This window comes from Corvus cornix, chromosome 8, assembly GCF_000738735.6.
Source record: "Corvus cornix cornix isolate S_Up_H32 chromosome 8, ASM73873v5, whole genome shotgun sequence".
Classification (NCBI taxonomy): Eukaryota; Metazoa; Chordata; class Aves; order Passeriformes; family Corvidae; genus Corvus; species Corvus cornix.
In genome coordinates this window covers 9959633-9986537 of record NC_046338.1, presented here as the reverse complement: position 1 = coordinate 9986537, position 26905 = coordinate 9959633, and the positions used below count along the sequence as shown (strand labels likewise).

The following is a 26905-nucleotide window of genomic DNA, read 5'->3' as shown; positions in this document are numbered from 1 at the left end:
CAATAGAGACAGGGATGCTGAGTGCCTCAGGTATTGGGAATCTATGCTAGGAATCACAATAAGCAGGACTCGCCTGTGTTCTCTGTGTTTAGCAGCAGTGTTATTCAACAACCTATTTGCAAATGCCATCTTCCAAAGTCTTTTTTTCCCCCTCGTTAAAGTTGAAAGCGATAATAGGGCGATTACAGTGCAATAAGCTAAACGCAATCCATTAGAGGCATCACAGCCATTTTTAGATCTTGGGAGCAAAAAAAATCAAAGCTGTTTAAGTTTTCTTATTATGCACATTAAAAGGCAGGCAGCAGGGTCTGATCAAAGACACCACCACCCCTGTGCTCCCCCCGCCCGCCTCCTGTCCCTGAATCTTGCCCCCCCCCTCTATTCATTAGTGGTCACAGCTGTGCAGTCGGCCAATTACTTGGGAATAATAAGTACATTTTGCAGTAAATTAAATATTAATTAGTCCTTGGCAGGTTGTTTTGGGGTTTTTTTTCCTCATTTCCCTCCCTCCACCTGAAAACAGTGGAAAGGATGTGACACTGTTATCGCCTGTGTCGGCATGTGGGTGAGAGCGGGGGTGGCTCTCCTCCATCCCTGTGCTCCTTCTCCTCCAAGCTAGCTTGCAGCAAGGTCTTTCCTGCTCTTCCTAGAGGGTTCACTGCTGCTGGGCCAGGATTTGCAAACACATCCTCAGCTTGAATGATACCTTCTTCCAACCTGGGCATATCCTGTCTCTGCCTGGCTTCCCATCCTGCCTGCTCCACTTGGGCACTTAGCTCTCCAGGCAGAGCATCATCCCCAATTGCTTATGATGCGCATGTGAGGCCTCATCCTGCTCTGCTCCTGTGCAGCAGGACCCCAACCCAAACAGTGTGTGTTGTGTCAGGTGATGAGGAAGAAGAGTAGTCGCTGGCAAGGGGCTCACAGGGTCAGCCAGCGGCTCACAGGGTCCACCAGGGACTCTGGGGACAGAATGACTTGATTTGGATTTCTCTGTTCCCATGGAAGTCAGACTGCCTTGAACAAGTGCAGACCCTGGGAAAAAAGCCCTGCAGACATTAGTGAGGTGAAGCCCAGACCAGATCCCAAGCATGGATCTGCTGGGATGAGCAGTTTCTTAGAGTGAGCCAGGTGGGCTAGTTTTGATGTTATCAACATATCAGCATTCATTATGGTTTAAAGAATGAATGCAGTGGAAAGAAAAAGTGGATGAAAAGAGCAGCTAAGCTCTGCATAGGAGGGATGAGAGCCTGACACGGAGGGGAGCCCTGTCCTTGCTCTGGAGCACCCCAGGAACACTACAGAGGCTGGCACAGGAGTCCCTGGGAGCCCTCAGCAGTTAGGACAGGAGGGGCAGATGCTCTGCTGGCTTACTCCAATTGGAGCTGCTGTCCCTGTCACCCGGCCTGTGCCTCCCTAAAGTGCAGCATTACCTTTGCTGTCTGTGGCCAGACAGGTAGCTGGAAACAAGGAGATGGGGTCTTAGAATCCAACTCACCACTCATCCTTCCTCCTTGCCACCAATGTCAGTGTGAGCGGATGAGAGGGCATTTTGTGCTCCTTTTCCTTACAAATCCATTACCAAGATTTTCTGGAGCAGAATGGGCTATGTTAGCAAAGGCAGAGTAATCTGTGCCTGTTGGCAGATTCCAAGGTAAAAGGTTCCACTTGTTCAGCTCTTGGATTTACACTTTACTAAACAGCTCTGTGGGCTGCCTTGTGATGCACCATGCACGACTTCACCCCTTGGTGCTCTTGAGTGCAATTAAGTTGTGGGCTTTTTTTAAATGTAGTTTGACAATATGCAGGTTAGATTTGTATTTTATTTACAGCTTTTACTTGGGGACCAATAAAACCCCAGCTGGCTAATGTGAGATCTAAAACTTGCATCTCACTCTTTGCCTTGGATATCTTTTCTGTGGTAAACTATTTATTTGCGTTTCATCTTGCACAAGCTCCTCTTTCCATGCTGAGAAGCCAAGAGCTCCAGGGGCTCTTTGAAGACTATTTGCTATAGGATAGCAACTGGAATACTCTTTAAACATCCGTGCCTGCTTTGTCCTATAACTGGCCTCTTGGTGTCAACACACAGTTTTGTGCGAGTTTCCTGTGCAAAGCTAACATTTGCACGTTCCCCTGCCAATTGTGCTTCCAGATCCCTCTTGTTCAGGCCTATCCCATCATTTATTCTTGCAGGAATGAGCAGCAGTTATTCCATGTGCCAAATCAGAGGCAGCATCAAGGCCTCTTTTAAAAGGAAGGTTTAACTGGGTTAAGAATGACCGCTGTGCTGCTTGGGTAGGAGGAACGTGCTGTGTGACCTACACGTCCAGTCAAAATGGTCCACATTTGGATTGCAAGAATGTGGTGCCCCTATCTCTGAGCTCCAGGCTCTCATCACACAATTAAAGTGCAACAAAATCTTCTTGCAAAATCCCAGTGCATTTCACTGTCGGGCAGTCAGACATCTCCACCTACGAGCATCCCTCGGACACTGACCCTGGCATGCCAGCAGAACACATGTGAAGGGTGAGATGGCGTCAGGCTAATGACACAAATCATGCTAAAAATGCCAAATAGCTGTGTTTACATGCATTCGCAACCCAAGGGTCGTGCTCTTGCCATAAAAAGGGAGATGAACCCTGGTGAGATGGGAGCCATGCTCCCAAGGATGCCTCTGGGAGGGAAAGATCAAGAACTTTGCTCATAATGGCATTGGCTGCTAAAACAGTCAAAATAATCGGGGTGGGGAGGATGCTGAGGGGACAGATGCAGCTGTGTGATGAGTGCTCATCGTGTGCTGGTGCATCTGCCCAGTGACACCCCAATGTGCCCATTCTCCCTGGGATGGTACAGGTCTTCAGTGCACGTACCCCATCATCCAGCCCCCCTTTAAACCCCAGCAGTGGTTTCTGTTACATGGATCAAAAAGGCCAGGGTGAGCCCTACGAAGACACAGAAGGGAAAATATTTTCTTTCTCTCCAATGTTATTTTTCACTCCTTCTGTTTTCCTTTCTGCCATCTCACAACTCTCTAAATTCATGGGAGCTCTTCCTCAAGGTGAAATGAAGGCTCTGGGCTGCATTTGGTAGTGCCGACGACAGGGGATGAGGGTCAGGGAGGGTTAAGCAGGGAGGGGGCAGTGCAACAAGGCGGCCTGATCTAGTGATTAAACAAAGGGATTCAGCCAACATGTGTAAAATTAAGTGATCAAGAGTTGATTACAGAGTGCATTGATTGTGTACTGATGGATTAAACAGAGTCGTGCTCGGGATGCGATTTTCCGAGCTGGGCACGAAAAACGCAGGCAATTGACGTGTTGGCCAGAAGGACCCGCTTCTCCCAATCCCTGGCTTTTATACATTCTCCGGATAAATCTGCAGAGAGGCCCGTGGAATTATAATCGATTATCCATTTCTCAAAGTCACTTAAGGGCCCTGAGCTACAAGCTAAAGTGCCGGTGCTGCGAAGAGGCATTGGGTATGCGCCGGCATGTGCAGGTGCTGGCGCGAGGGGAAAATGTGGCAATGACCCTGTGTGCTGCAAGCTGATGAATCTATTTTCTTGTAGGAAATAGTTTTGACAGTTCAATATCTGTGTTTTCGATATGTGCCCCACACATCCCCAAGGGAAGAGAGGAGAGGAGCTGGAACGTGGCGGGGAGGGAGTGGGTGGGAGGCAGGGAAAGACTCTACCCCATCACCCCTTCAAATTATAGGCGTATCAGTATATCACCAACTTAACAGGCTGCCCTCCAAGTCAAGAGCATGGGAGCAGCATGGCTGCCTATGTCTTCTGCAGGACCAGAATGGGGCTGGAGCTCCTCTTGGGGCACCTCACTGGGCTGTGGGGGGACCCTCAGGATGCCCCAGCCCACTGGCAGTGGGGTAGACCCTAGGCTGTTGTTTCACTGCCAGTGGTGAAGGCAAAGACCCATTTCCATGCTGATCCTGTCTCTCAGGATGCAGTCAGGTTCTTTGCTGAGGACTCAGAGATGCAGGCAGATGGGGCTGAGACAGCTGAGCAGCTGCAGCCTGATGCAGGATCATCTTGCACATTTTATAGGGAGCTGGATGTGGTGGTGGAATGAGGGCGGGGCAAAAAACCCCTGCAGGTCTCCCCCAGTCCCTGTGCAGGGCTGTCGCTCCCACTCTGAACTGCATCCCTGTTTCTGCTACAGATGAAGCAGTCGAGGCCCAAAACAGGCCCCAAATGTGTCCAGACCTCAGATCCCAGCTCTTGTACAGTCTCCCAGCCAGACATGAGGATGTTTCTGTGAAATTCACACCTTTTCTAGTTCCTACTGACATTATTTCTTGGCATTTAAAGAAGGTGCTTTGCTCCAGGTCTTTCCATCCCAAGAGCTGATGCAGAGAATGGATAGTTAAGGCATCCTTTGGCAATGCAGCTACACAACTCCTTCTCTCCACCCTCTCCCACCAGGCCAGCAGAAACTCCAGGTTGGGCAACTGGTTCAACCAGGAACACAAGTGGCCCTTGTAACAACAAACAGGGCCAGAGGCCAGGAACATTGGTGAATGCTGCCCAGCTGCCAGCCCTGGGTACACAGCCCCAGGCATTCCAAGTGGCTGAGGAGGAGGAGGAGGAGGGATGGTGAGGAGGCAGAATCATTCCCCATGCTCTGTCAGGCTATGATGCACACATGGCACAGGAGCTGAGAGAGCCCTGGGGTCTTCTGCCTGGCTGCCTGTGTGCTGGGAAGTGTGCTGTGTCCCAGTGCCTCATTTTGCAAGTCCCACTGAGGAAGGACCAGCCATGGGCCATGGAGTCTGCAGAACTGCAGACATGATCCCCGGATCTCACTGGCTCTGGTTAGTTTGTCCACAGCCTGGCCAGTCTTGGGTTCATGATATAAAAAGACCCATGGGATGGAGGGCAGCTCAAGGATGTGGGGGAAGGAGGTGCATCACACCCCAGGAGATCCCCCAGGATGTAAGGACAGAGCTGTAGGATTCTCTCAGCAGTGTTTCTGCTGTGCTTTGTTCGCTGAAGTCAGGGATCCCTGATGGAGGCTGTGGAGACCCAGCTGCTCCCGAGGACTTGTATGTTTGGGAGGTGAATCAGTGGGTTGGAGGACACTCCAGTTTCCTTCCCAGAGCAGAGGGTGGATGGCAGCAGGAAGATTCAACTCTGTGGTCCTGAGCTTTTCCAGACTCGTACTGGCACCCATCAGAGAATCTGGAGCAGAGAAGGGATCATCTCTGTCCTTGGTCCCTGCTGATCCCATTTGGTCAATATCCAGCCCAGTGAGGGGTGTGGCTGGGCACTGTAGTGGTTCCTTGGGAGAAGCCTGCATGGGCAGGCTGCCCAGCTGGGAGCTGCAAGAGAGGAGGGCACGGACGAGGCAGTGCAACACCTTCCCCGGCTTGTTCTCAGCATTTCTCTACTTTCCTCTTGTGAAACCTGGAGCAGTGTTTCTGCTCAGTTCGGCATCCCCACGTTGAGCAGCACCATGGGGAGACAGGATCACAGCCTGTCCCAGCCCTCCTCTTCCCCTCTCCCTTCCAGATCCCTGTCATGTTCTCCCTTCCCAGCTCTCCCGGCGGCCTGCGTCCCTCTCATCGAGGATTCATTGTCTTGTCAGCCTCTAGTTAGCCGGCATGCGTACGAATCATAAATTACCCCGCCCGGGCCTCTGCTATGCTTCAGCACAGACAAAAAAATTGCACTCCATCACCGTGTCTACCGGCTTTTAGTGGTATTGATCAATGCTGCTCCCTTCCCGCCCCCCCCCTTTTCATTTTAACCGAGCTGGTTAAGTGCAGTATCTTATTTTGTGCTGGGACAAATGAAAAGAATATTAGCAAGGGCTGAAATATATCTCTTTTTTATCTCTCTGCTACTTTTTTATTGAATCTTTCTGAGTAGGTGGCTTTCCGCAGGATGACAGCCTCATGACAGGCTCCTCATTAGAGCTGAGACAGTAATTGTGATGCATTTCCCTGCGCGGCCTTTTCACTTCTCCCCCCCCCTCCTGCCTTTCCTCCTCTCTCCCTTTCCCCTGATTTGTAAAGTGATTGGATGTACAGACTCACTCAGTTTCTTAAATTATTGCCCAGCTTAATCCATCTTCCACTGCCCCGCACCGGGCAGCCATGATCTCCGCAGATGGAGAGCCAGGGTCGGATCACGAGGAGTTCCTCACCTCTCCTGCTGCCGGGCTGCCACTCGCCATGAGACACATGGTGCTGGACCCAATGGGACGTGCAACAGCCTCCGATGAGCCCAGGGTGCTGTTCAAACATGCATTTTTACTGAGTGACCCATGGGATCAGCCTCAGCTGGGGTTAACTGTGTGCAGTAGCACTGCACCAGTTTACACCAGTCCTCTCCAGTATCCAGCTTGTCTGGACAGGCAGCTACAAGAACAACTCTTTCTTTGGAAGGAAATCAATATTTTAGCAAGCTTTTCTGCCTCAGATCCCTCTGTAGTTTTTACTCTCAGGAGAAGCAGGTGTATTTTCTAAGCTGCTTGGCAGCCTGGGCACATTAGCAGGGAGCAGTGTCGGGGATCAGGCTTTTGGTGGGGATGCAGCAGAGTGCAGGTCTTCTCTGTGACCCAGTTTGTTCATGGGGTTTTGAGGTCCCCCTGTCCATGTCTCTACGTGTTTTATACACTCATGGTATATAAAACCATCTGCCACTCGTCCCTCTGCCTCTCTTTGCTGGATTCAAGGCAGGAGGGGCCCCGTGCTGTGCCAAGCACAATCCAAGTCCAGTTTCTGCTGGTGCCCTGCAGCATCTTTGCGCTGTGATGCAGGAGTGATTCCTCAAAAACATTTTCTTACTTGAAAAGCCATTTCTTCAGACCTCTGCCACCTTCCCGCCTGCACAGACCTCCAAAAGGCATGTGCTCCTAGGGAGGCCTGCTCAATGCAGGGTGATTCCTCAGTGGTCTGGATGTGCTTGCTGCTCTGTGGGGTGTTTGCAGAGTTAGGTCATGCTGTGGATGCAGTCATGGCCAGACACTGAACCCAGCCACAGCACACAAACCTTGAGTCACCTCACTGCCTATCACTGTCTCTGGCACCTGGATCTCCACTGCCATGTGTAGAGCAACTGCAGCAGGGGCCAGATCCAGGGTACCTGGTCCTGGGCAGCAAGCTGAGGTCCGCATCCCACAGCCAGGCAGGAGCCTGAGAGATGGGAAGGCCCTGATGGAAGGAGTGGGACGTGCCCTGACCTCGTGCAGGTTTTTGGGAGCCTATACTTTTTGGTACAAGCCAGCAGGATCCAAGACAGTGCCCAGCAGGCAGGATGCTGCGCCACGGGGATGGCACTGGGACCACACCAGTAAATAACAGGGAGATGGGGCAGCAGTGAGCAACATTATTCCTGCTCCCTCACTTCATTACCAAATATTTTTTGCCTCTACTGTTATTCTGGGATGCTCTGCACTGACACATGAACCATCTCTGCCTTGAGCCACCCTTGTCATCTCCCCTCCTTGGCTGCCACTTACTACCAGGGCTCTGTGAGCCTCATCGGTTGCGGCGTGGGCTCGCCAGGAGAAGAGTGAGTGTTTTGCTATTTCCAAGCTAATATGGGGCTTTCTTTGAATTATTGTTTTTTGAGCTGGAAGGAAAGGAGGCTTGTCACACGAGATACCTGCTATCAGTACACAAATAACAGCAAGCCCATCATCGAATGGAAAATAATCGCCACGGAAACCGAGTTGCAGAGCAGCCGGGAGGGATTATTACAGGCGCTGGCAGTGGCGATGCTGTCAAGGAGCCTGTGTCAGCACTTCCATTACCACCCACCTGGCTTCAGCACGGCCCCTGAGGCAGGGCACAGGGCCGCAGGGCCCCTGCATAGGGTCATTTCTATTCAGAAGAGTTTCAGATCAACTGGTTTTGATTGGGTTTAAATGATGGAGTGTTTAAGAGGAAGAGAGCACAAATAGGAGAGTGAGATGGAGGGAGGCATTTCAGAGGAGGGGGGTTTGGTACTCAGGAAGTGGAAAACAGTTTGATGTAGGAGAAATCAGGAGTTTGGACTGAAGAGGTGGTCCTCATGGGAGCAAGCTTCAGATGGTCACAAGGAAGGATAGCATGGGGAGGCACAGGTGGCAGCGCCTGTGCCACCCATGGCAGCAGTTCCTGGGGAGGCACCTTACTGTGCAAATAAGCCATCAGTGCCCCAGAGCAATGGAGTTATAAACAATTTATTTCATTCATTTGGCAACTTGCTGAGCTCCTGTGCAGAGTGAGCCCTCATGCCTTGTAAACTTTGCTCATTGACTTGGAAGCACTGTTTACTCTGCGCTGCATAGTGGTGAGGGGCTGTATACATCCTGTGCTGTCAGGACTGTTGGTGGGCTGGGTTCCTTTTTTTTTTTTTTTTACTTACATTCTCTCCAAAACAGCAGTTTGCATTCTGCTTGTGAGGGAAAGCTCTGCCTTCCAAGTGATGCACTCCCACCCTGCATAAGCCTCCCAGTGCTGTCAGGGCACAGGTGCAGGGCAGGAGCAGGGATGACTTCATGGCTTCATGCCTATTCAATATCATGCTTGTGTCCCCAGAACCTGAGCCCAGCTCCCATCCTGGAGCCCAGGTCCCATTACCAGCTGCTCTGCAGTGAATCAGACCTTTCTCACGAGGACTCACGAGAATTATCTTCGATCCATATCAGTGTAACTGAGTGAAGAATCCGGCCCTCCATCCCCAGTGGGATCAGGAGGGTTTGGTCTAGTGCCTACCTGGGCTGGGATCCGTTTGCAGGTGCCCTCTGAAAGAGCCTGGGGACAAATTCCTCCACACAGGGGTGCATGTGCGCATTGAGCGCTCTGCTCTCAGAGCAGGAAATATTCGGTTTCAACACTTGGAGTTAAACATTTCCGCGGAGCCCAGGAGACCGTGCAAACAGCAGGAGCACCAAGGCTCTGCCTTTTCATCTCTCTGGCACTGGCAAGCGGGGGGTCAGCAGCAAGGGAAGCACGGCAGAGCCACGGAGGGTAAACACTGGAGCCGAGCCTACCGAGTAACCAGAGAGTGAAGGGGAGAGAGAGGGGCAAAGAAAACAAAAACACAGCTGCCAAAAAACAAAAGCCTGAAAAGAGCCATTCAGTGTCTCCCAGGAGCAGGTTTGGCACAGGGCAGGGAAGGACAAGCAGGGAGCAGGCGCAGGTCCCTCCTGCTCACAGATATGGGCCCTTTGTTTTGCCCTGGGCAAATCAATGCCCTCCGCTCCATCCAGAGAGGCAAGCACTTACACCCCAGCACCGTCCAGCCACACACATGGTGCAGCATCCTTTGTTTTCTCCTGGATATCAGGATGTCCCTGCTCTGGAGAGGAGAGGTGAGATGTATGCATCTCTCTCCACCCTGGCATTCACGAACAAAGCCTGAGGACTTGCCATGCCCATCCTCTCCCTCTCCACACAACCCAGCATCCTACGCCATGGAGATGGGTACCACTGCCCGGAGCAAGACACCACAGTGTGGGTGTGTGCCAGGCTCTGGGCATGCTGCAGATGTGGATGCTGCTGATTTGGGGAGACGCATCCCAAGAGCAGCCTCTGTGGCACTGCAGGCACGCAGCGGGTTCCACAGACCTGGGGAGGCTTGCGTAGGTGTCCTCCTGGCACGGGAGAGGATCCCTCCTTTCTGCCTGTCACTTGTACTTAGCCCTGCTCCTGTGAAAGTGCAGTTGTCAGCCCCTTGGGCCAGGAGCCAGGGCTTCTTCTGTCTCCTGCTTTGCGATCTGTACGTCAGGGACTTGGCTGTGTGTCCGGGTTCCTGTTCTCCTGCCCCTCTGGAAGCCCTTGGTTCAGTGCAAGCACCAGCCTCCTGCACTCACTGGAGCAAGGGGATCTTCCCCAGCTGTCATGGGGATGCGGAATGACAGCTGTCACATCCTTCCTTGGCACAAATTTGTCACCGTATCATTGGTATAGCTGGTGGCTTAGGCCACTGCTGCTCAGTTCTCCTGCTGGCCTGGGCTGGGGTTCGGAGCAGCCATGGAAGAGAGCAAGGCTTCTTCCCATGGCCTGAGATCGCTCCTGGTTGCCCCAGCCATTGAAAGCCAAAGTCGCCTCTGTTTAGGAACATGCACTCCATGGGAGAGTACCAGAGAACCAGCAGGGCGCAAGGACTTGGGTGTGCAAGAGGTTAAAAATCCCACCAGTCTGGTGTGCCAGCTGGTCCCCAGCAGGGGACCCTGACTATGCATCCTGATCCAAGGCTGCCAATCCCAGTTCTGTGGTCCGGGACAGTCCATCACCTCCTCCAGCAAATGAACATCTCTGGGCTCCCCGTAGAGCAGGGACACATGGATGCTCAACCTCTGTTCCACCCTTTGGTGCTGCTGAGAGCATCCCAGCCCCAGCAGGCATCCCAGCCCCAGCAGCCAAAGCTGTGGATGGCAGGCGATGTGGGCCCCACAGCGGTGGCCTGGGCCAGGAGTGGGGATGCAGCATGGTAGGGCAGAGGGCAGCCTGTTTACCCATCCGTCTGTACACCCCACAGCGGGAATCCAGCAGGATTTCCCGTCCACTCAAAGGCTGCCTGTTTATTTTGGGAGGGAGACTCAGACAGCTCCATTGTTTTGCTGTGAAGTTGGGGTTATAAATAGCAGGTGGTCGGGGACGCTCCTGGGCTATTTTGGGCCCCCACTAGACAAAAGTGGAAAAGCTCCAAGAGGAAGGTGGAATTACTGAAATGCTGACCTTTCCCGCAAGGGTCAGCAGGAGCTGGTTGTTTGGGTTTGGGTTGGATTCTGGGCATTATTTAAACATGAGGGAAGGAGGAGAGAGGAAGATGTTCCAAGTTGCATGAACAGCATTCTGTGTCCTCCCTGGCAGAAGGGTGGTGGGAATGAGGGGCCGAGGCACCTGGGATCTGCCTGGGAGCCCCTGGGAGTGGCCCAAGTCCAGAGCAGAGACCAGCAGGGTTTTCCTCCTGGATCTGCAGATGGGAGAGTTCCCAGTGGAGAGGGAAGCTGGGGAGGTAGGGAATGCCCCATAGCACTGGCCTGCCCCAACCTGCCCCTCATGCCTCAGTTTCTCCCACCTCCTATCAGGATGCTGAAGGAAAGGGCAAGTAATATCCCAATGATAGCCCTGCTTCTCCCAGGCACGACCACTTTGTCCTGCTGGAGGGCAAAGATAAGCCAAGGTGACTCTCAAACTTATTTCAGATGCTTTCTCTCATTAAATGCCTGTGCCAGGCAGTTATACAGGGAGAAGCAGGGATCCAGTAAAGCTGCTCACACCAATGTTTTATCCTTTGAGAAGGTCTGTTCCTTTAATGGGGATTCATTTAACTGGACTCCACCATCATTAGGAACCATAAAATGGCACCTTTTGGCTCCTGATTGGAAGGCCACAATGCACGCAGCCCCCTTGTATCCAGCACTGGCTGCTTTATTGTGCATTACTGCCTCTCACTCGGATTTAACCAATTTGATCCATGTCTAATACATAAATAAATAATCCAGCGGGAGGGTTCATGTTGGATGACAACAGGCAGCTATAAAGCACATTTCTCCCTGCCAGAGCCATGTGAGCCAGGCTCCGCACGCCCTCTCATGAGCAGAGCTGCTAGTACAGCTGGGAGAGGGGGCCTGGGGACCCGCGGGCTTCTCTCTTTTATGGGAACTTCATTGTTTGCTTTAGAGTTTTATTTTATGTTAAATAGATGCTGTATATTCCTTACAGAGGGGGCAATAAAGTTTCTGAGCTGGAAGAAATTGGCTTCAGAGCAGGGAGTGAACCAGGGAGATGTGGCTGGGCAGGGAAGTGGGGGAGAGGATTGAGTGTAAGGAGGGTGTGAGGAAACGCCTCACTTGCAGATCTGCCCCAGAGACTCAACCCAGCTAGAGATTGGGGTACACAGGCAGCCCCAAATCTCACCCAGGGGTGATACAGCCCCAAGGGACCCAGGGCTCCGGCAGCTGCAGGGTCTGGAGCTGCCAGTGGTGCAGGGAGGGCAAGGGGCCCCAGCCCAGCCCTGGAACAGGGTGAGCAATCCTGGGTGATGAGCATCCAGACCTGCTCCCTACCACATCCACAGCCTCGTGACATGAGTTCTCCTCTGCCTCCCAACATTGTGTGCCCACGGGGAGGATCATCCTGACCCACCCAACTTCAGGAGTGTCAAGGAGGATTAAGATGGCTCTTTATGAGTTAATAGTGAGCAGTGTTTTGTCATCCATCTACTCCAAGTCATATCACCTGAACCGCATATGAGAAGCTGGGTTTGCACAGGGTCACTTGCAAAATGTGGCTGCTGATGCTGTCCCTGAAAGACTGAAGGGCCCACAGCCAGGGCTGGGATGCTCTTGTGTCAGCTGCTGTCCCACCGCAGAAGAGAGCCAATCCCTGCTTGTGGGATGGGGACAGAATCAGGGCTATACCATGAGGAAATCCCTGGATTTCAGTCCTGTGCTAGGACAGGAACCAAGGCAGAGCACAGACGATGCTGATGGCAGCTGATCTGAGCTAAAGCTTTTTCCCTTCTTTTCCTTCCCACAGGCAAAAAGAAAGCAACTTTGTTCGACAGCCAGGCTCCAATCTGCCCCATCTGCCAGGTCCTTCTTCGCCCTGGGGAGTTGCAGGAGCACATGGAGCAGGAGCTGGAGAAGCTCACCCAGCTGAACATCAGGTAAGCAGCTTCCTGGGGTCCACCAGCATCCCTGGTGACCTGGCTGGGGCACCTGCACGTGGCAGGGAAGATGGTGGTACCCACAGCTACCAGATATGGGAGATCTAGTGCTAGCCAGTGGGTCAGAAACATTTCCCTGGAGTTCACTGCCGTGGTAAAGTCAGGCAGAAATTCCTCCTGGAGGGCACAGACATCCCTTTCCCTGGGGACTTGTGTTTCAGTGAGCAGCTCTCATGTTGCTGACTCCTGTGACAGAGCAACCTTGCAGTATTGGTGCACACTGCTCCTCAGCTACCTTCAGCTCCCTTCTGCTACCCCCAGCGCAAAAAAGTCACCTATTTCAAAAAAAAATAATTGCCTTTTAACTGCTAGAAGTTATTTAGGAAATGGCTGCAGCCAAGGGTTGGCACATCCCTGCCCCTGCCTTAATAAAAGTCAGCAGCCTTGGGAAGGAGCGTGTTTATTTCAATTATTAATGAATTCTCTGGTCATTAAAAGGTGAGGAAAGGAATCAAACTGCCAGCTAGAAGCAAAGTTACATCACCAGGTGGTAGGAGAGGAGGGACAGCCTGTGTGTCTGTGTGTGTGTGTGTTTGTGTGTGTGTGTACCAGGGTGAGGGGTGCACATGGCTGTGCACAGTGCAGAGGACGCAGAATCCATCGCTTGGCTTGGCTTGGATCTTCTTTGATTCAGCAATAGCCACTGCAGATGGAGGGAGCAGGAGGGAGCTTCAGTTAGAGAAAGAGAGATCTCCCAAAATGGATCTGGGTTGAGATATCCCAAATTCGGCACCCACACCCTCAGGCTGAGACCCTCATTCCCAGTGTTGCACAGGAGGATAGGGAAGGGGGAAAGTAGGGAACAGGCAGCCCATTTATCCCCTGCGACACCCAGTCCCCTTGCAAGTGTAATTTATGGTGTAATTTGGGCCACATCCAACTTAATAAAGGGCCACTGCAAATTAGTGAACAGGTTTAAATGAACAGAAGCAATTAGTGCTCGGAGGAGCCCATCAAAGAAGTTGGGCCAATATCAGAGTGAAACTGAAACTGCAAGCCAGGAGCAGAGGCTGGCTGGCGCGAAGCGGTGATGGGAAGGTGGCGTTTAATGGGAAAGGAAAGGAAACCCTAAATCATAAAGCGTGACAAGGGCCATTGTGGGCCAGCTGACAAATGAAAAAGAATGGCATTATTCCTTTAAATAACAGCAGCAGTTAGAGAGGAGACAGCTCTCCCTGGCTTGCCCTCGCTTCCCTGGCCTGCTCCACTCGGCCACGCAGGCGGCAAAGAAGAATCAGAGGTCTTTATTAATTATTGAATAACGACTCCCTCCGTAGCGTGATAGAAAACGTTCAATCTAGGCGATGGATTCAGGCGATGGAGGCTAATCTGTAACACAGCAGCTCCGCATGGGGATGGGCTCTCCCAGTCCAAGAGGGAGCCGATGCAGGGGCCAGCAGCAGCAGCAGGCAGGAAGGGCAGGAATAGCGGGCAGGATTAGCAGGCAGCAGGGTGTGAGGGGCTTGAAGTCCCGTGCACTGCCCAGCCCCAGCAGGCAGCTCGCTATAGTGGGTTGCTCCATTTCCCACTCCCCCACCTTTCCTGCCTGGAGAAGCCAGGAGCAAGAACACATCAACAAGAGAAGAGAGAAACTAATAATGATCTCAAATAACCCAATAAACATAAAAATAAAATGTAGGCCTATAAACGTGACGGGCACCGGCAGCCCTGGCCGCTCCCTGCCAATACCGACTTGTTACCGAAATGGCTGAGCAGCTGTTACTTATCAGTGTGATGGGGAGAAGCGAACCAGGGGGCTGCTTTCCAAGGGCTTTTTTTTTTTCCCTAATTTAAAGAGGATGCAGCCAATCATGGCTTGTGGTGTTAAGTTTTAATAAACCTTAATGATTTGCAACAAAATCATAAATTTCCTGTGCTCGGGGTTAGGAAGGCAGATCCCCTCCTGCCCACTGAGCCTGCAGCACTGGAGGTTTGGTGGGCACTGGATCAAGTCCCTGGAAAAGGGATTTCTCCAGGTGACCACAGGAGCTTCTTGGGGCTGAGATACAAGGAAGCTGTAGGCAGCACCTGGATGATGCTACCCATGGTCTCAGATCACCACAAGCAACTCACCCACTCCAATGAACCCCTTGCTCAGCTGGTGGGAATGGGGTTTGTTATCCCCCAGAGAGAGGGACAGCCCTTTTTCCTGCCATGGACAGTACTGGTATGACTATCCTGGCCTCAAATCAGGGACATCTCAAGGTCAACCCAGCTGGAGCATCACACAGAGAGGGAGAAGGAGCCATGCTGGCAACAGGGCAGCACCCACCCATGCCTAGGGAGTTCTGTGCGTGTCCAGGGGACGAAAACCAGTTGTTGGACCAGTGATGAACATCTCTCAGGAGGATCCAACCCTGGTGCAGGATCCAGCTTTCCCTTGAAAAAGCTATCTTGAGTGGGAATGAGGTTTCTAGCTCTGCTGCCTTCTTGGTGTGTCCAGTCTCCCAAACCATAGGGAGAGACCTGGTCATGCTCGCCCCACAGCTCCTCCACCCTGTGTGGGTCCAGCTGAGCCTTGTGCACAGCTCCACGCAGTGAAGCAGGGCTCTCTGAATGCAAATTTCATTTCTGAGCCACTGGCGCTGTTTCAAGAGCCGGCAGCCTCCGAGCCCTTCTCGGTGTTACATATGTAACAGCCTCATTGAACTTGACATGTCAAATTCAGGCCATTTGTGCAAAATCTCCCTTTAATAATACCGTTTCATTTCGCTCAAATGAGACTTGAATGCATGTAAAATGGAAAAGGATATTTAAGCGCTAACATTAGGCAGATGTCTTGCCAGAGGCCGATTGAATATATGAGATTTTGAAGTGCTTAACACGTTTTCGGTGCTCCCTCTTAGAATATGTCACCTGGCTTTCTTTTTTCTCCCCCTCTTTCCCTCCCCACCCGCCCCCCCTTTAAGTGAAGGGTATAAATTGAAAGAAAACAAAACTACAAGCCTTGGTTTTATGGGGTTTAACTCTTGCCAGGCAAGACTGTTGGTATTCCTCCTCCAAAGAGAAATTACCTTGGAGCTCACCTTTGCAGAGCACAGGCTCAAAGCAGCAGAGAGTGGGAGGCGGGAGAGTGGTGGCTCCACGATGCAGGGCAGAAGGGATGCTCTTCTTCCTCTGCCTGTACAGTCAGAGAGCAAAAGTTGCCCAGCTGAGCAGCTAAGTGCCACCCAAGGTAAAAATAAGAAATAATAACACCAACCCTTTGTGTATGCCTATGTCCTGTGCCTCAGCCAGGCTGGTTGCCGCAGAATACGTGAATATTCCTGGTTTGTGTGCACAAAGTTGATCTGGATGTGAGTCTCCTATCCTCACTCAATATACATTCACTTGTTTTACACCTCATCTGTGTTAAAGGCTCGCAGTAAAGCACACTGAAATGTGAGACTCATTCTGGAGCTGTGAGTGGCCGCAGCTCCAAGCTTCAGCCGGTGTTCTGGCTTGCAGCTGCATTTCCCCAGCCTAGAGCTACCTGGGGAGTGCAGGTGGGCACAGCGTTCTAGAGCAGCACCCAGGGCTGTCCCTCAGGACACGCACACACATCCCCGTGGGCATTGCTACATGTGTCACTGCAGGTAAATACTGTGAGCAGGGGTGGCAGTGGGCAGGGGGACCCGTAATCCCTGCCTGCTCTCCCCAGGCAGTGACTGCAGAGCACTGCTGATGGAGGGGAGGCTGGGTGGGGAGGGCAGGTTTGGGGCACTGGTTTGAGTTCGGGGTGGGAGGAAAGATGAATTTGAGGACAGAAAAGAAGTAAAGGAGGAAGAAAGAGCTGTAGAGCCAGCCTCAGCTGATGCTCCACAATGATTCTTTCTAGAGTTTGGGGAAGAGACATTTATTGGCCATTTTAAAAACCATAGGAAGTCACATCACAAATATTACAGTTGCTGAGTTCAGCACTTTGAAGGTTGGGAATGTGCCTTTGGATGCAGTGGTTTTAATAGCATAACAGTCTGTTCTTGAATATGCAATGATTCTTTTTTAAACAAAAATATTTGGCAGGTGGTGTTTTTATTTTGCTGTGTGACAGCTGCCAGATTCTCCCCTGCATTACCAGCAGCAAACCTATGCTTCAGAGCTGGGATTTCACCTCCCCAAAATGGATGAGGTGTATCAGTATAGATGGGGAGTGGTCCAGACGGTGGAGCAGTGAGGGTGATGATGTTCTCAAAGTCCCCCATGGCTGTGCAAACTCTCCCCCCATTCACTTTTCTTTCTTTTTGCCTTTGCAGTCAGTAATTAATCTGAGCACGTTTGTGTTACAAAGCCTACGTTTGTGTTATAAAGCCTGTGCCCACCTGTTGGCTGCTCCCAGCCTGGGCCAGCAGCTCTCATTGCTCCTTGCCATTCTGCTAGGGGTGTGGAGACACATCCCTGCACATCCAGCATCTCAGGAGCTACTGATTTCCCCTAATGACCTTCCTGTGTGTCCAGGAATAATTTCTCTTCTGCTTCTGTGATTACGAAGCATTTCCCGGAGCACAGAGGGCACCAGGGTCTTGCACCTTGGTGCAAATGGAAAGTGCTGCAGGCTGTTTTCTGTGACCTCAAAGATGCTGTCACAAAGAACCAAATAGTGTCAGGCAAAGGAGGGCAGAGTAAGATGCCGTGGGAAGGCCCGTGTCAAAGCAGGTGAAGTGCCCAGATGGGGGATTTAGCTTGACTTTTGGAGCCAGCTTTGATTCATGTCAGAGGAAAGGAGCCAACCACAGGACTATGGTGCTCCAGCTCCTGTAGCAGCATTCAGTGCACCTCTGCCCAGGCTTAAATCTTCCTTTGGAAGCTCTGAAGCTTCCTCTCCCTTGTTTGCACACATGCTCTTTTCCTCTCACTGTTCTTAATCCTCCTTTCTTTCGCAGCCAGGGCAGAAGCAGAAAGTGCTTCCTCAGTTCCTGGCACTGCAGAGAGCATCCCCACCCTGCTGTGAGGAGCTTCAGCTCCAGGTTTCTTTATGCAGAGAGGCACAGCAGTAGCTCCTCTCAGGGGACAGAGGCAGCTCTGGGCTCAGTGGGATAAGGAATGAGGAGGAAACTGGCAATATAGCTAAAACATGAAGGCTGTGGGACCTTGGGAGATAAACTGGTCACAAGGCAAGTTGTTCTTGAGAGATGTCTTCAGACCTCTGGAGATGCATCCTGCTTTTCACATCTTTCACAGGTTGCTTTCCCAGTGTTTTGTGGTCTTTCTGATTAAAGTCATCCCGTGCTAACCCCCCAGAGTCTGCATTGGAAACTCCTGCTAGTGGACAGGTGGGCAAGCACATCATCCTTGTGGTCCCTGTGTGCCCAAATGACAGGGGCTTGGTCTGTTGCTCCTGGTCACGATAAGGACCCAGAGCAAGTTATGAGATGTGGCTCACAGCCCTCTCCTGCTCAGGGAACCCTCTGTTTAAATACAGCTGCTGCTTGCACTGCCCCAGGGAAGTGTTCGCTTCATTTCTGTAGGATCTGCCGAGCGCTGTGTTGTCCCAAAGAACCTTTGGAGGAGACCTTCCAGGGCCAGCATGAACAGCTGCTGTGGGAAGGGTGAGTGGCCGTGCTGCCAGGCCCAGCAGGATAAACAGAGTGTGTAAAACCCGAATTAGCTCTGTTGTCATGTGTCACATCAGGGTCATGGCTCTCACCTCAGGTCTCCTTGATTTATGCCTGGGGACTTTACCTTGATGACCAGGTACTTCCCCAGACTTCTTGTGCAGCAAATGCTGCAGGTCCCCCAGCCTCTTGATGAGAGAGGTTAGAGTGAGAAGGGTTTTTTCCAAGCTCTGTTGGAATACATGATTCCCTTCCTTGCATGCAGTAGACACCTGCAGGCTCTCCAGAGAAGGGAAGGAGCCCTGACCAACAAGTGAGATTGCAAGCAGGCATTGCAACCTCCTTCTCCTCAACTTACTCCTGTCTCTTTTCTTCCTTCTTTTTCCCTCTTTTTTTACCACCCTCTTCTTTTCTTTTCTTCCCTTTCTCTCCCTCTTCTTCCCCCTCCCTCCATCTCTCCCCACCCCCCGGTATCGAGGCGACATCTCCAAGCCAAGTACTTTTAATTTCGCCCGTGGCCCTTGCTGACACGGTGGATATGCACAGCAAGTTAAATTCCCGCCTGATCAATAAAGCAGAAGCAGTGTGTCCGACTGGTCGATATTTTTTTATCTGTCTTCAGCCCAGTCCTGCTGATGACAGCCCCCTGTGCTTCAGCAAAGGCACTCAAGGGCATCGGGCTTTGGCAACACAGCTCTTTTTTTTATTTAAATTAAAAAAAAACCCAGATGCCTACAAAAAAAAAAGTTCATGGAGTTTGGCCTTTGCTTAATAACGTTTTATGATTTATCTTAATTTTTAATTGAAAAAAATTTGCGAATTAATTGATTTCTGGGACTTGCCAATTAACATTGTAATTGGGTGCATGATAAATTTCGAGGGAGCATCATTTTTCTCCCTCTCCCCCTTGTCACCGAGAAGGGGAATCGCGAGGGCAGCTGCTTCCTATCCGTACGACCCCCGCTCTTTCCCGAGGTGCTGCTGCCCTCCTCCCCCCTTGCTACTGTATCTTAAAGAAGGAACAAGAAAGCTAATAAAGTCGTGTTATTAGAGTCTCGCCAGAGGTGACCCCTCAAGGCATAAATCCAGCCTGGGGAGATGCTGGGGACAGGTACTATTAAGTGCCTGAGCGTGCTTTGCAGGTGGGACTCGGTACTTCTCCTGCAGCACCCTCTCCCTGGCTGTGCCCTCCCAGTGCTCCCAGGGGCTTTCCCAAAGGGCTCTGGCATCCCCTAAGGTGTTCAATCGAGCAGTTAATTGCCTGTGATGTCTCCTCCGTGCTCCTCCTGGGTGTGAGTCCTCCATGCTTGTCCTGCAGCCAGTGCTCACCAGCAAAACCAGGCTGCGGGGACAGGCTGGTGTTTGAGAGCTGCTCTAGGGACACAGAACGGGTTGTTCACATCCTGTTCTGGCCTGATTCCCTTGGGAAGCGAGTCCTGCCCCACAGCAGCAGTGGGGCATCCCATGCTGCCCACGGCAGAGGTGTTCAGCATGGAATCTCAGCCCTGGAGTCAGGGGTGTCCAGTTTCAGGCACAGATGCACCTCCAGCTGGGTGGTATCGCCTGAAGCTTTCTCCAGCAGTTTGACTACTGTCAGATTTAAATTAAACTTGCCTGGAAGTGTCAGCTTTTTGGTGATTCCCGGGCAAGGCCAGGACCACCTGCCACCACAAGGCAGCTAACAGGGTCACATCCCTGGGTGGGGTGTGGAGAAGTGAGTGAGCTGGATGCTGCCAAAATGAGGACTGAGGACACAGTGTGGTGTTGAGGCAGTGAGAAGAAGCCACCCTGGGGAACGGAGACAGTGGAAATACCAAGTAAATGGGAGCATGCTTTGTGTCTCTGGTGATTCTCCCACCCACTCCATGTGCTGGTATGGATCACCTCGCCACAGTCGGCTCAGGTGTCCCATGCATCATCTAAAGCCCAACGAGCTTAGATGGGGCTCCACTGTCCTATCCTGCTGTTCCTGCTGCACCCCAGCCTGTGGAGGGAGTGAAGGATGCCAGCCCAGGTGGAGGGTCCCAGGTTCCCTAGCAGAGCCACAGCTCTTCCCACCAGCCAGGACACGAGAAAGGCCAGGAGCAGTCCAGCTCCAGGTTTGCCAGTGTTGATGGCGGGGAAACATGGGGGAATGGAGAGAAATTTATGAGGAGAGGAGTCTGTTTATTATCTAGCCAATGTGGTGCTGCTGATACCATGGATTTATCCTCTTTCATCCCTCCTCTGATTTGTGTCCCTGCCCCTCACTGTGGCAGATTAATCATGGACAGAAAGGGAAGAGAAACCCTTCAGCTTCCTCCTGTGCATTTAGAGGGTGGCAATGACAGCAGCCTGGACCCTTCACCCACGGCTTTTCCAGCAGAGAGAGCACAAGCCAGGCAGCTGCCTGCCCTGCTTAGAGATGCCCCGTTCCTCTCCTCCATGGCAGACCACAGGGAAGGCAGAAGCTGTTGTCCATAATCCGTAGGTGAGAAGCACCTCTCATGGGTCAGAACTTCCAGGGTAGCACAGCAAATGAAAAACCTGTGGGTCCTGTTTTCCCTTGCTCATGCAGTGCCCCAAAAGGGTTATGAACACTCCTTAAATTGCCTTCAGACCTGTGGTACCTACAGTCCATTCCCTGACTCCAGGGCAGGGATGTGAAGGCTGAGGCTTGGAACTCTGGAGGGCAAAGCCCTCCTCTGCTGCTGACTCTCGGAGAATGGGAGGCCTGGGAAGGAGTGTGTGGAAACCCAAGGGTGAGAAATAAATCTCCGGTCAGTTATTTGCCCTGGAGCAATGCATGTCTTCTGCAGAGCCTCTTCTGAACTGCCACGTGAGCTGGGAATAATTAAACAGTCATTATAGCCATGGTAGCAAAGAGCCCCCCAAATCAATCTAATGCATGACCTTTCCCTCCAATTTTCCTTTTTATTTTTTCCAGCCACCTCCTTTTCAAATAGTGGGAGAGAAATGAAGCTAGCCACAGTCTCCTGCTCGGCCCTGCACTCATCCTCACCCCAGAAATCTGTTATCCGCTCTGAACAGGGATGTGGGGTACCAGAGGTTGCTAAAGGAAAACCCAGCAGGGCAGAAAGAGTTGGGGATGTGAATAGGACAGAGCAAATAGGGGATTTTGGCGTGGTCAGATCATGCCACAGTGTTTTATGATTCTGCTGCATTTCATCTCTTTGGGGGAGGTGGGTGACTGCCCTGTGGGTCAGATTTGTCACAACTGACTGTTGGACACTGAGGTCTCACAAATATTGACTGGGGGAGCATGTGGGAAGCACATCTGGCACTGTAGGTGTAGAACATTTCTATCCCTGACTGACTGCAGCCTCTTTGGCAATTTTTTACCATCACTCAGCCCTTTTCCCTTATCATGGGATGCAGGTGCCACTGGGGGAGCCACAACAGGTTAAAAATCCCAGTGTGCTTCCTGTGATGGCACAGATCTCACTTGGCCATGCTGGGGGCTGTCACCTGCAGCTAGGTGTAAAATCAAACTCCCATTTCCTTATTTAAGCATCAAGTGATGCTTCCACTTATTTAAACTGGCATTCACAAAAATCCAATTCCGTCTCTACCCAGAGACTGTTCCCTTACAGCTGGTGTTGCCATCCACACGGCTCTGCTGGAGGCTTTCTTTGCTCCCGGGGCTTGCATCCCAAGGCTACATGTTCAAGTCACAAGTCCTGCAGCTAAAAATAAATTGTTTCCAGTTGTTTGGGGTTTTTTTACAAAATATATCCACTGGCTGCAGCCTGTAGAAATCTTTTGGTTTTGCAGGATCTCATGTGGGAGCTGAACAGGTTGGTGCCTGTCAAACAGGGGGCTGCTGAGAAGGGATTCCGCGGAAGAATGGCAGAGCTGGAAGACTCCAGCTGCATGGAAGCAGCCCTTTTACCTGCTCCTTACTGGTTCAGTGTCCTTCAGGGATAAGCAGAAACAACTGTAGCTGCCCAAGCTCCAGGAACTTCAAACCTTCAGCTAATGACCTGATTTTTCCTTGTGGGAAGAAGCAGCAGCCTACATTCATGGGGGTGATAAGGGACCACTCCTTGTGTATTGCCTTTTTATTTCCTACGGCAAGCACAGCCCAAAGGGCAGGACCATAACAAAGTAAATAGCTTGAAGGTCATTGTGTGTAATAGCAACCATGGCAGGGGTAGAGGAAACCCCAAGACTGTGGGTAAGGAGGGCACATGCTTGGCTTGCTGAGCTGCCCTTTGGGAAATCATGACAGAAGCACTGGGCCTGAACAGCCCCTTGAGGCTCGCTCAGGGACATGCCAGGGGATTCCCATTTACACCTGGGGATGCTCCTAACCAAATGTGCACCTAGCATTAAAGGACATCTGCATGTCTCTGGTATAGCCTGAATCCTGCTTTCATTGTGAAGTGCTCTGCTGAGAGGAAATGCTCCTCTTAAAGCTGATGGTCCCTAATATAGAGGAGCAGTGTGTCCCCAGCAAGCATCCTGGAGCACGTGGGGATCTGGCTGTGCTGCTCCCGTTAACAGGTGATGCAGCTGTAGCACTGGGCAGAGCTGTCTGGCAGCACCAGAGCAGGGGCCTTATTTTGTCCCCATGGGGGGCATCCAAACACATGGGGATACATGAATGCACAGACAGAATTGGTGTCTCAGCCCCAAGAAAGGGAGCCAGTGTGGAAGCAGCCCTGTCTTGCTTGGAAAGGCAAAGTCTTCAGTAGAGAGAGAAGGAAAAATCGCTGGGTCTTCCCAGGGTGTTCCTTGCTCTTCTTTGGTACTTTGGGGGGGTTGCCTAAAAGGGAAAGAAGTTGTTTTGCTGTAATGAACTAGATAAACAATTCCCCAAATAGATTAAAACTAACTGTAACTTAGAAAAGCGGGTAGTAATTATATTTTATTAGCTAGCAAAACACCATTTTTTTATTTCATAAGATAATTCTGTGTAAATCACCTTAATTAGAAGTGTCAGATGAGCCTGTGAATATCGTACTTAGTAACTAATTTCCTATGTACAGGTTATAATTTAAAACACATGGATCACTCGCTGAGTGGAAATATGCTAGCCATGAAATAATGTGGGGAGTGTTGGGGTTATTACTATGTAAATGTGTAATCATTTCAGACCACTGCAGCCTGGCTGGGTGATTAAAGAGAATCCCAAGGTCTCCGAAGATTGTGCTGTCTGCAAGGGCCTAGAGCAAAAAAACTTTAAAAGGCACCGAAAAGTGTTTGAACTTTAAAGGTCTTGATTTCCCTTTTACCATTTTTAATTTGTCTGCAGTGTTTATGGAGGGGAAGGTTTCTGTTTGCTGACAGCCTTTCGATCCTGAGCCCGCTGCCAGCATCCTTAAGATGTGCAGGGGGCTGCAGCCCTTGTACTTTGGGGGCTCTTTCATGGGATGGAGAAAAGCACCCTTAAATTGCAGGATCTGGGTGCTTGGATGACCTGGGCTTGTGCCCATTCCTAACCCATCTCTGGATCTAAATAAAAACAAATTGCAAACTCTTACTAGCAATAGAGTAGAGCTACAAAGTAAGAAAGGGGGTGGGTATTAATAATCCTCCAGATGAAGAATAAAATAAGTTTGCCAAGTTACCTAAACCGGTCCCATTCCTTATCGGTCCCAACAGCAGAGGCTTGATCTTTTGGCTGACCATTCTGAAAACTTCAGCTTCCTGGCCCTAACACCACTTCTAGGAGGAATTAATTATGTTCTTCCTCTTTCCCTTGAAAAGGAATAATTTTAAACACCTTTAACAAGAAAAGGGAGGAAATGGGTTTGTTTTTTTAACAAGGCATTTGGTTTATAAAAGGTAAAAAATTTGTTTCACACTTCATGTGATTGAAAAATTCAGGGTACTGCTGGAGGTGGAGAGGGGATGCAAATCTTTCCCATCATGCTTGTTCTTGCACAGCTTGAGGTGGTGCCAGGGCTGTGTCTCAGTGGGCAGCAGGGACTAATTCTGCTCTGTGACACCTCCTGAGGGTAGAGAGCAGAGCTGGGGGACAGGACACGGGACATCCTGTACCCTTGGTGAGCATCCCACAGTACATCCCCTCAGGGAAGTGGGGCTGTGTAGGAGGTGACACCCCAGCCCATCCACCCGTGGTCCCCAGGAACCGTAGCTGGAAGCAGAGCTGTGGCATTTGGAGTGACCTGATGGCAGTGGATAACTGTGTGTTTCCACCGTTTCAGGGCAGGGGGCAAAAGGCAGTGGCACTGGGAGAGGAGGGGGGCCATAGCCCCAGGAGAAAACACCTTCCTTCATCCCTGCTCATTTCATAACACCCAGCCATCTGCCAAATCAAGGCAGATTAAAGCCAGCCAAATTCAATTTTTCCCTGCTGGCACTGCAGCTCGGCATCTGGGGCTAAAGTGTCCCCGACAAAGCGAACATGACAGGCACATTGCTTTTTTGTCACATCTAGTACTGTGTTGATCTTCTAAAAGTCTCATAAAAATTTATTGATGTCTCCCATATTGCTGTGATTGAGAAGAAAGGAGCGCGGGTGTGCGGAGCCGGGTGCGCGCGCGCGGGCGAGCGTGTGTGTGTGTATATTAATGTTTCTGAAGTAGATCTGATTTGATATGTCTTGTTCTATTGTCAGCATCTGTTTAGCGAGGCTTTTTAATACTTTCTGGCTGCCGATCACTCATCCTTAGCCTGGGATGCAGGCTTGCATACAAATTTTGTTATTAAACACAATTCCATTCCCCCCCTTTCCCCAGCCCCCGCCTCCCCCCACTAACCTCCCCCTCCACCACCCACCCATCCATCATCTCCCTGGGGCTATGGGGAGCTGGGAGCCAGCCGCCCCACCAGCGTGTTCTTACAAGCACAGGCACTGGGCTTGGCAACATATTTCAAGAGCCTTTTGCCTGCTGCAGGTGCTTTGCATTGACAAATCGAATCATGGGGAAATAATTTATTTCCTAATGCTGTTTGCAGCATGTTAGCAGGAGAATTTACATGAGAGAGATTACTTTAATAACCAAAAAATTACAGTGCAGGCCTCCCCGCCATGTTGGCTTTGATATGTAATTGTTTCAAGTTTAACCTGTCTGGAGGGGGGAAGGTGTTATTAAATCTATAGCATCTCCCGCTGGCGGGGGCAGGAGAGGAGGAGCACCGGGTAGGGACCTCCTTCCCTGCTAAATGGGGAACAAGCTGAATTAACAAATCACTCCAGCCTCCAGCAGAGCTGCTGCTTCCCCAGTGTGCCTGCAGCTGAGGAGATCTTTTTTCCCTTGCTCTTATACCGATTTAATCTCCTTCTCTTTCCTATTCTCCTTTTTTTCATTGTGCCTGACCCTTCAAGGGGCTCACCACCTCTGCTCCCCTCTCCCTGGCTTTCTTCCCTATCCCCCTGCAGACTTGCTCTCTGCTTTTTCCTGGTGCTGGGAGAGGAGCTGTGCAAGCCCCACGCAGGAGGAGAGTCAGTGTTTGACTCATGTGGCTGGGTTTGGGGACTTCCACTCATATGACCATTTTGTTACAGCTGGAAAAATAGTTGGCAGTGCCCTCCTTCCCATGCCCCTCCAGTCAGGGTGAGGAGGCTCTCGGCCCAGGGAAGAGGAACGATGTGCTTTGCTATTTGACCTTATAAGATCTCTCAAAGCACTCCTCTCCTTGCCTGCCAGTTTTGTGACTGACCCCGTTCTCTTCTCTCTTGGCAGCAAGAGCTCCATCCTGAAGGATGCCATGGCAGCAGGCACCCCCAAGGTAAGTTAGCACAACTCAGTATATTTCCCCTGCCCCCCAAAGGATGCTCTTTACACCCCGTGACCTTCCCAGCCTGCTCCCTGTCCTGCTACCTGATGTCTCCCAGGAAGGCGGCCACACTTTGGGGGCCAGCGACACTGGGGAAAGCTGCTGTCCCCACTCAGCTGCTGGGCTGGAGCAGCCAAGTGCCTGCACAGGGCTCTGCATTCCTCATGCAGCCGAGGAACGGCGGAGCTGCTGGGCTCTGGGACTCCAGATTGTGTCTAATGACAGCTAATGAAAGCTGATCACACACAGCCTGAGCTCAGCCTGGGAAATCAAGTGTGGGAGTTCCTGGAGCCAGAGCCATATGCCAGCTTTGGAAGGGGAGAGTGGGCCTGCCTCAAGGGAGTGAAGCACACCCAAGGAGCAGCCCAAATCACTGAAGACCCCATCTCAGCCACAACCCCTTCCCCAGGAGCCACCCACACCCCTTTGGCTCAGAATGCAGAAATACAAAACTCAGAGAGCATCATGGCATCACTGCAGAGGGCATCATTTACTGATTTGCTGCTGATTCATTGGACTTCATGTGGCACAGGGGTGGGAAAGACCAGAGCTTGGGCAGGCGAGCAGGTGGCAGGAAGCACTGCAGGGCATCGCCTCTGAAAACCATGCTGGGCTCCCCAAGGTGGGCAAAGGCAAGTGGTCCAGGTTCTCCTATACTTCTGGTGACACAGTCCAAGTGAGGGAGGCTCCTGGCTTCCAGACTAGTGCAGGGCATCTCTCACAGGAATTAACATCACATCTCATCAGAATTATTTTCCAGTCTCATTCCCCCTTGGTTTTTCTGGAAGCTTATGGTGATTTTTTTGGCATGTGATGTCAGAAACAAAGACTGACATTTCAGCTCTAGATTGTCTCCTTGGGGCTGGGTGTCTTGCCAAGTACATCAACACCTTGTCTGCCCCACCAAGGGAGAGGCCTGGGAGCCACTGTGCTGACC

General features: G+C 51.3%; 1 protein-coding gene across 6 annotated transcripts in view; it reads left to right on the top strand.

The window, feature by feature from the left end:
- RNF220 (ring finger protein 220) overlaps positions 1-26905 on the top strand; it is a 220689-nt gene that overhangs the window by 124908 nt on the left and 68876 nt on the right. For all 6 annotated transcript variants that reach the window (XM_039555907.1, XM_039555910.1, XM_039555911.1 and 3 more), the window contains 2 exons: positions 12499-12628; positions 25875-25920. In XM_039555907.1, coding sequence (XP_039411841.1) covers positions 12499-12628; positions 25875-25920 — 176 coding nt within the window. The remainder of the gene's footprint in view (positions 1-12498; positions 12629-25874; positions 25921-26905) is intronic.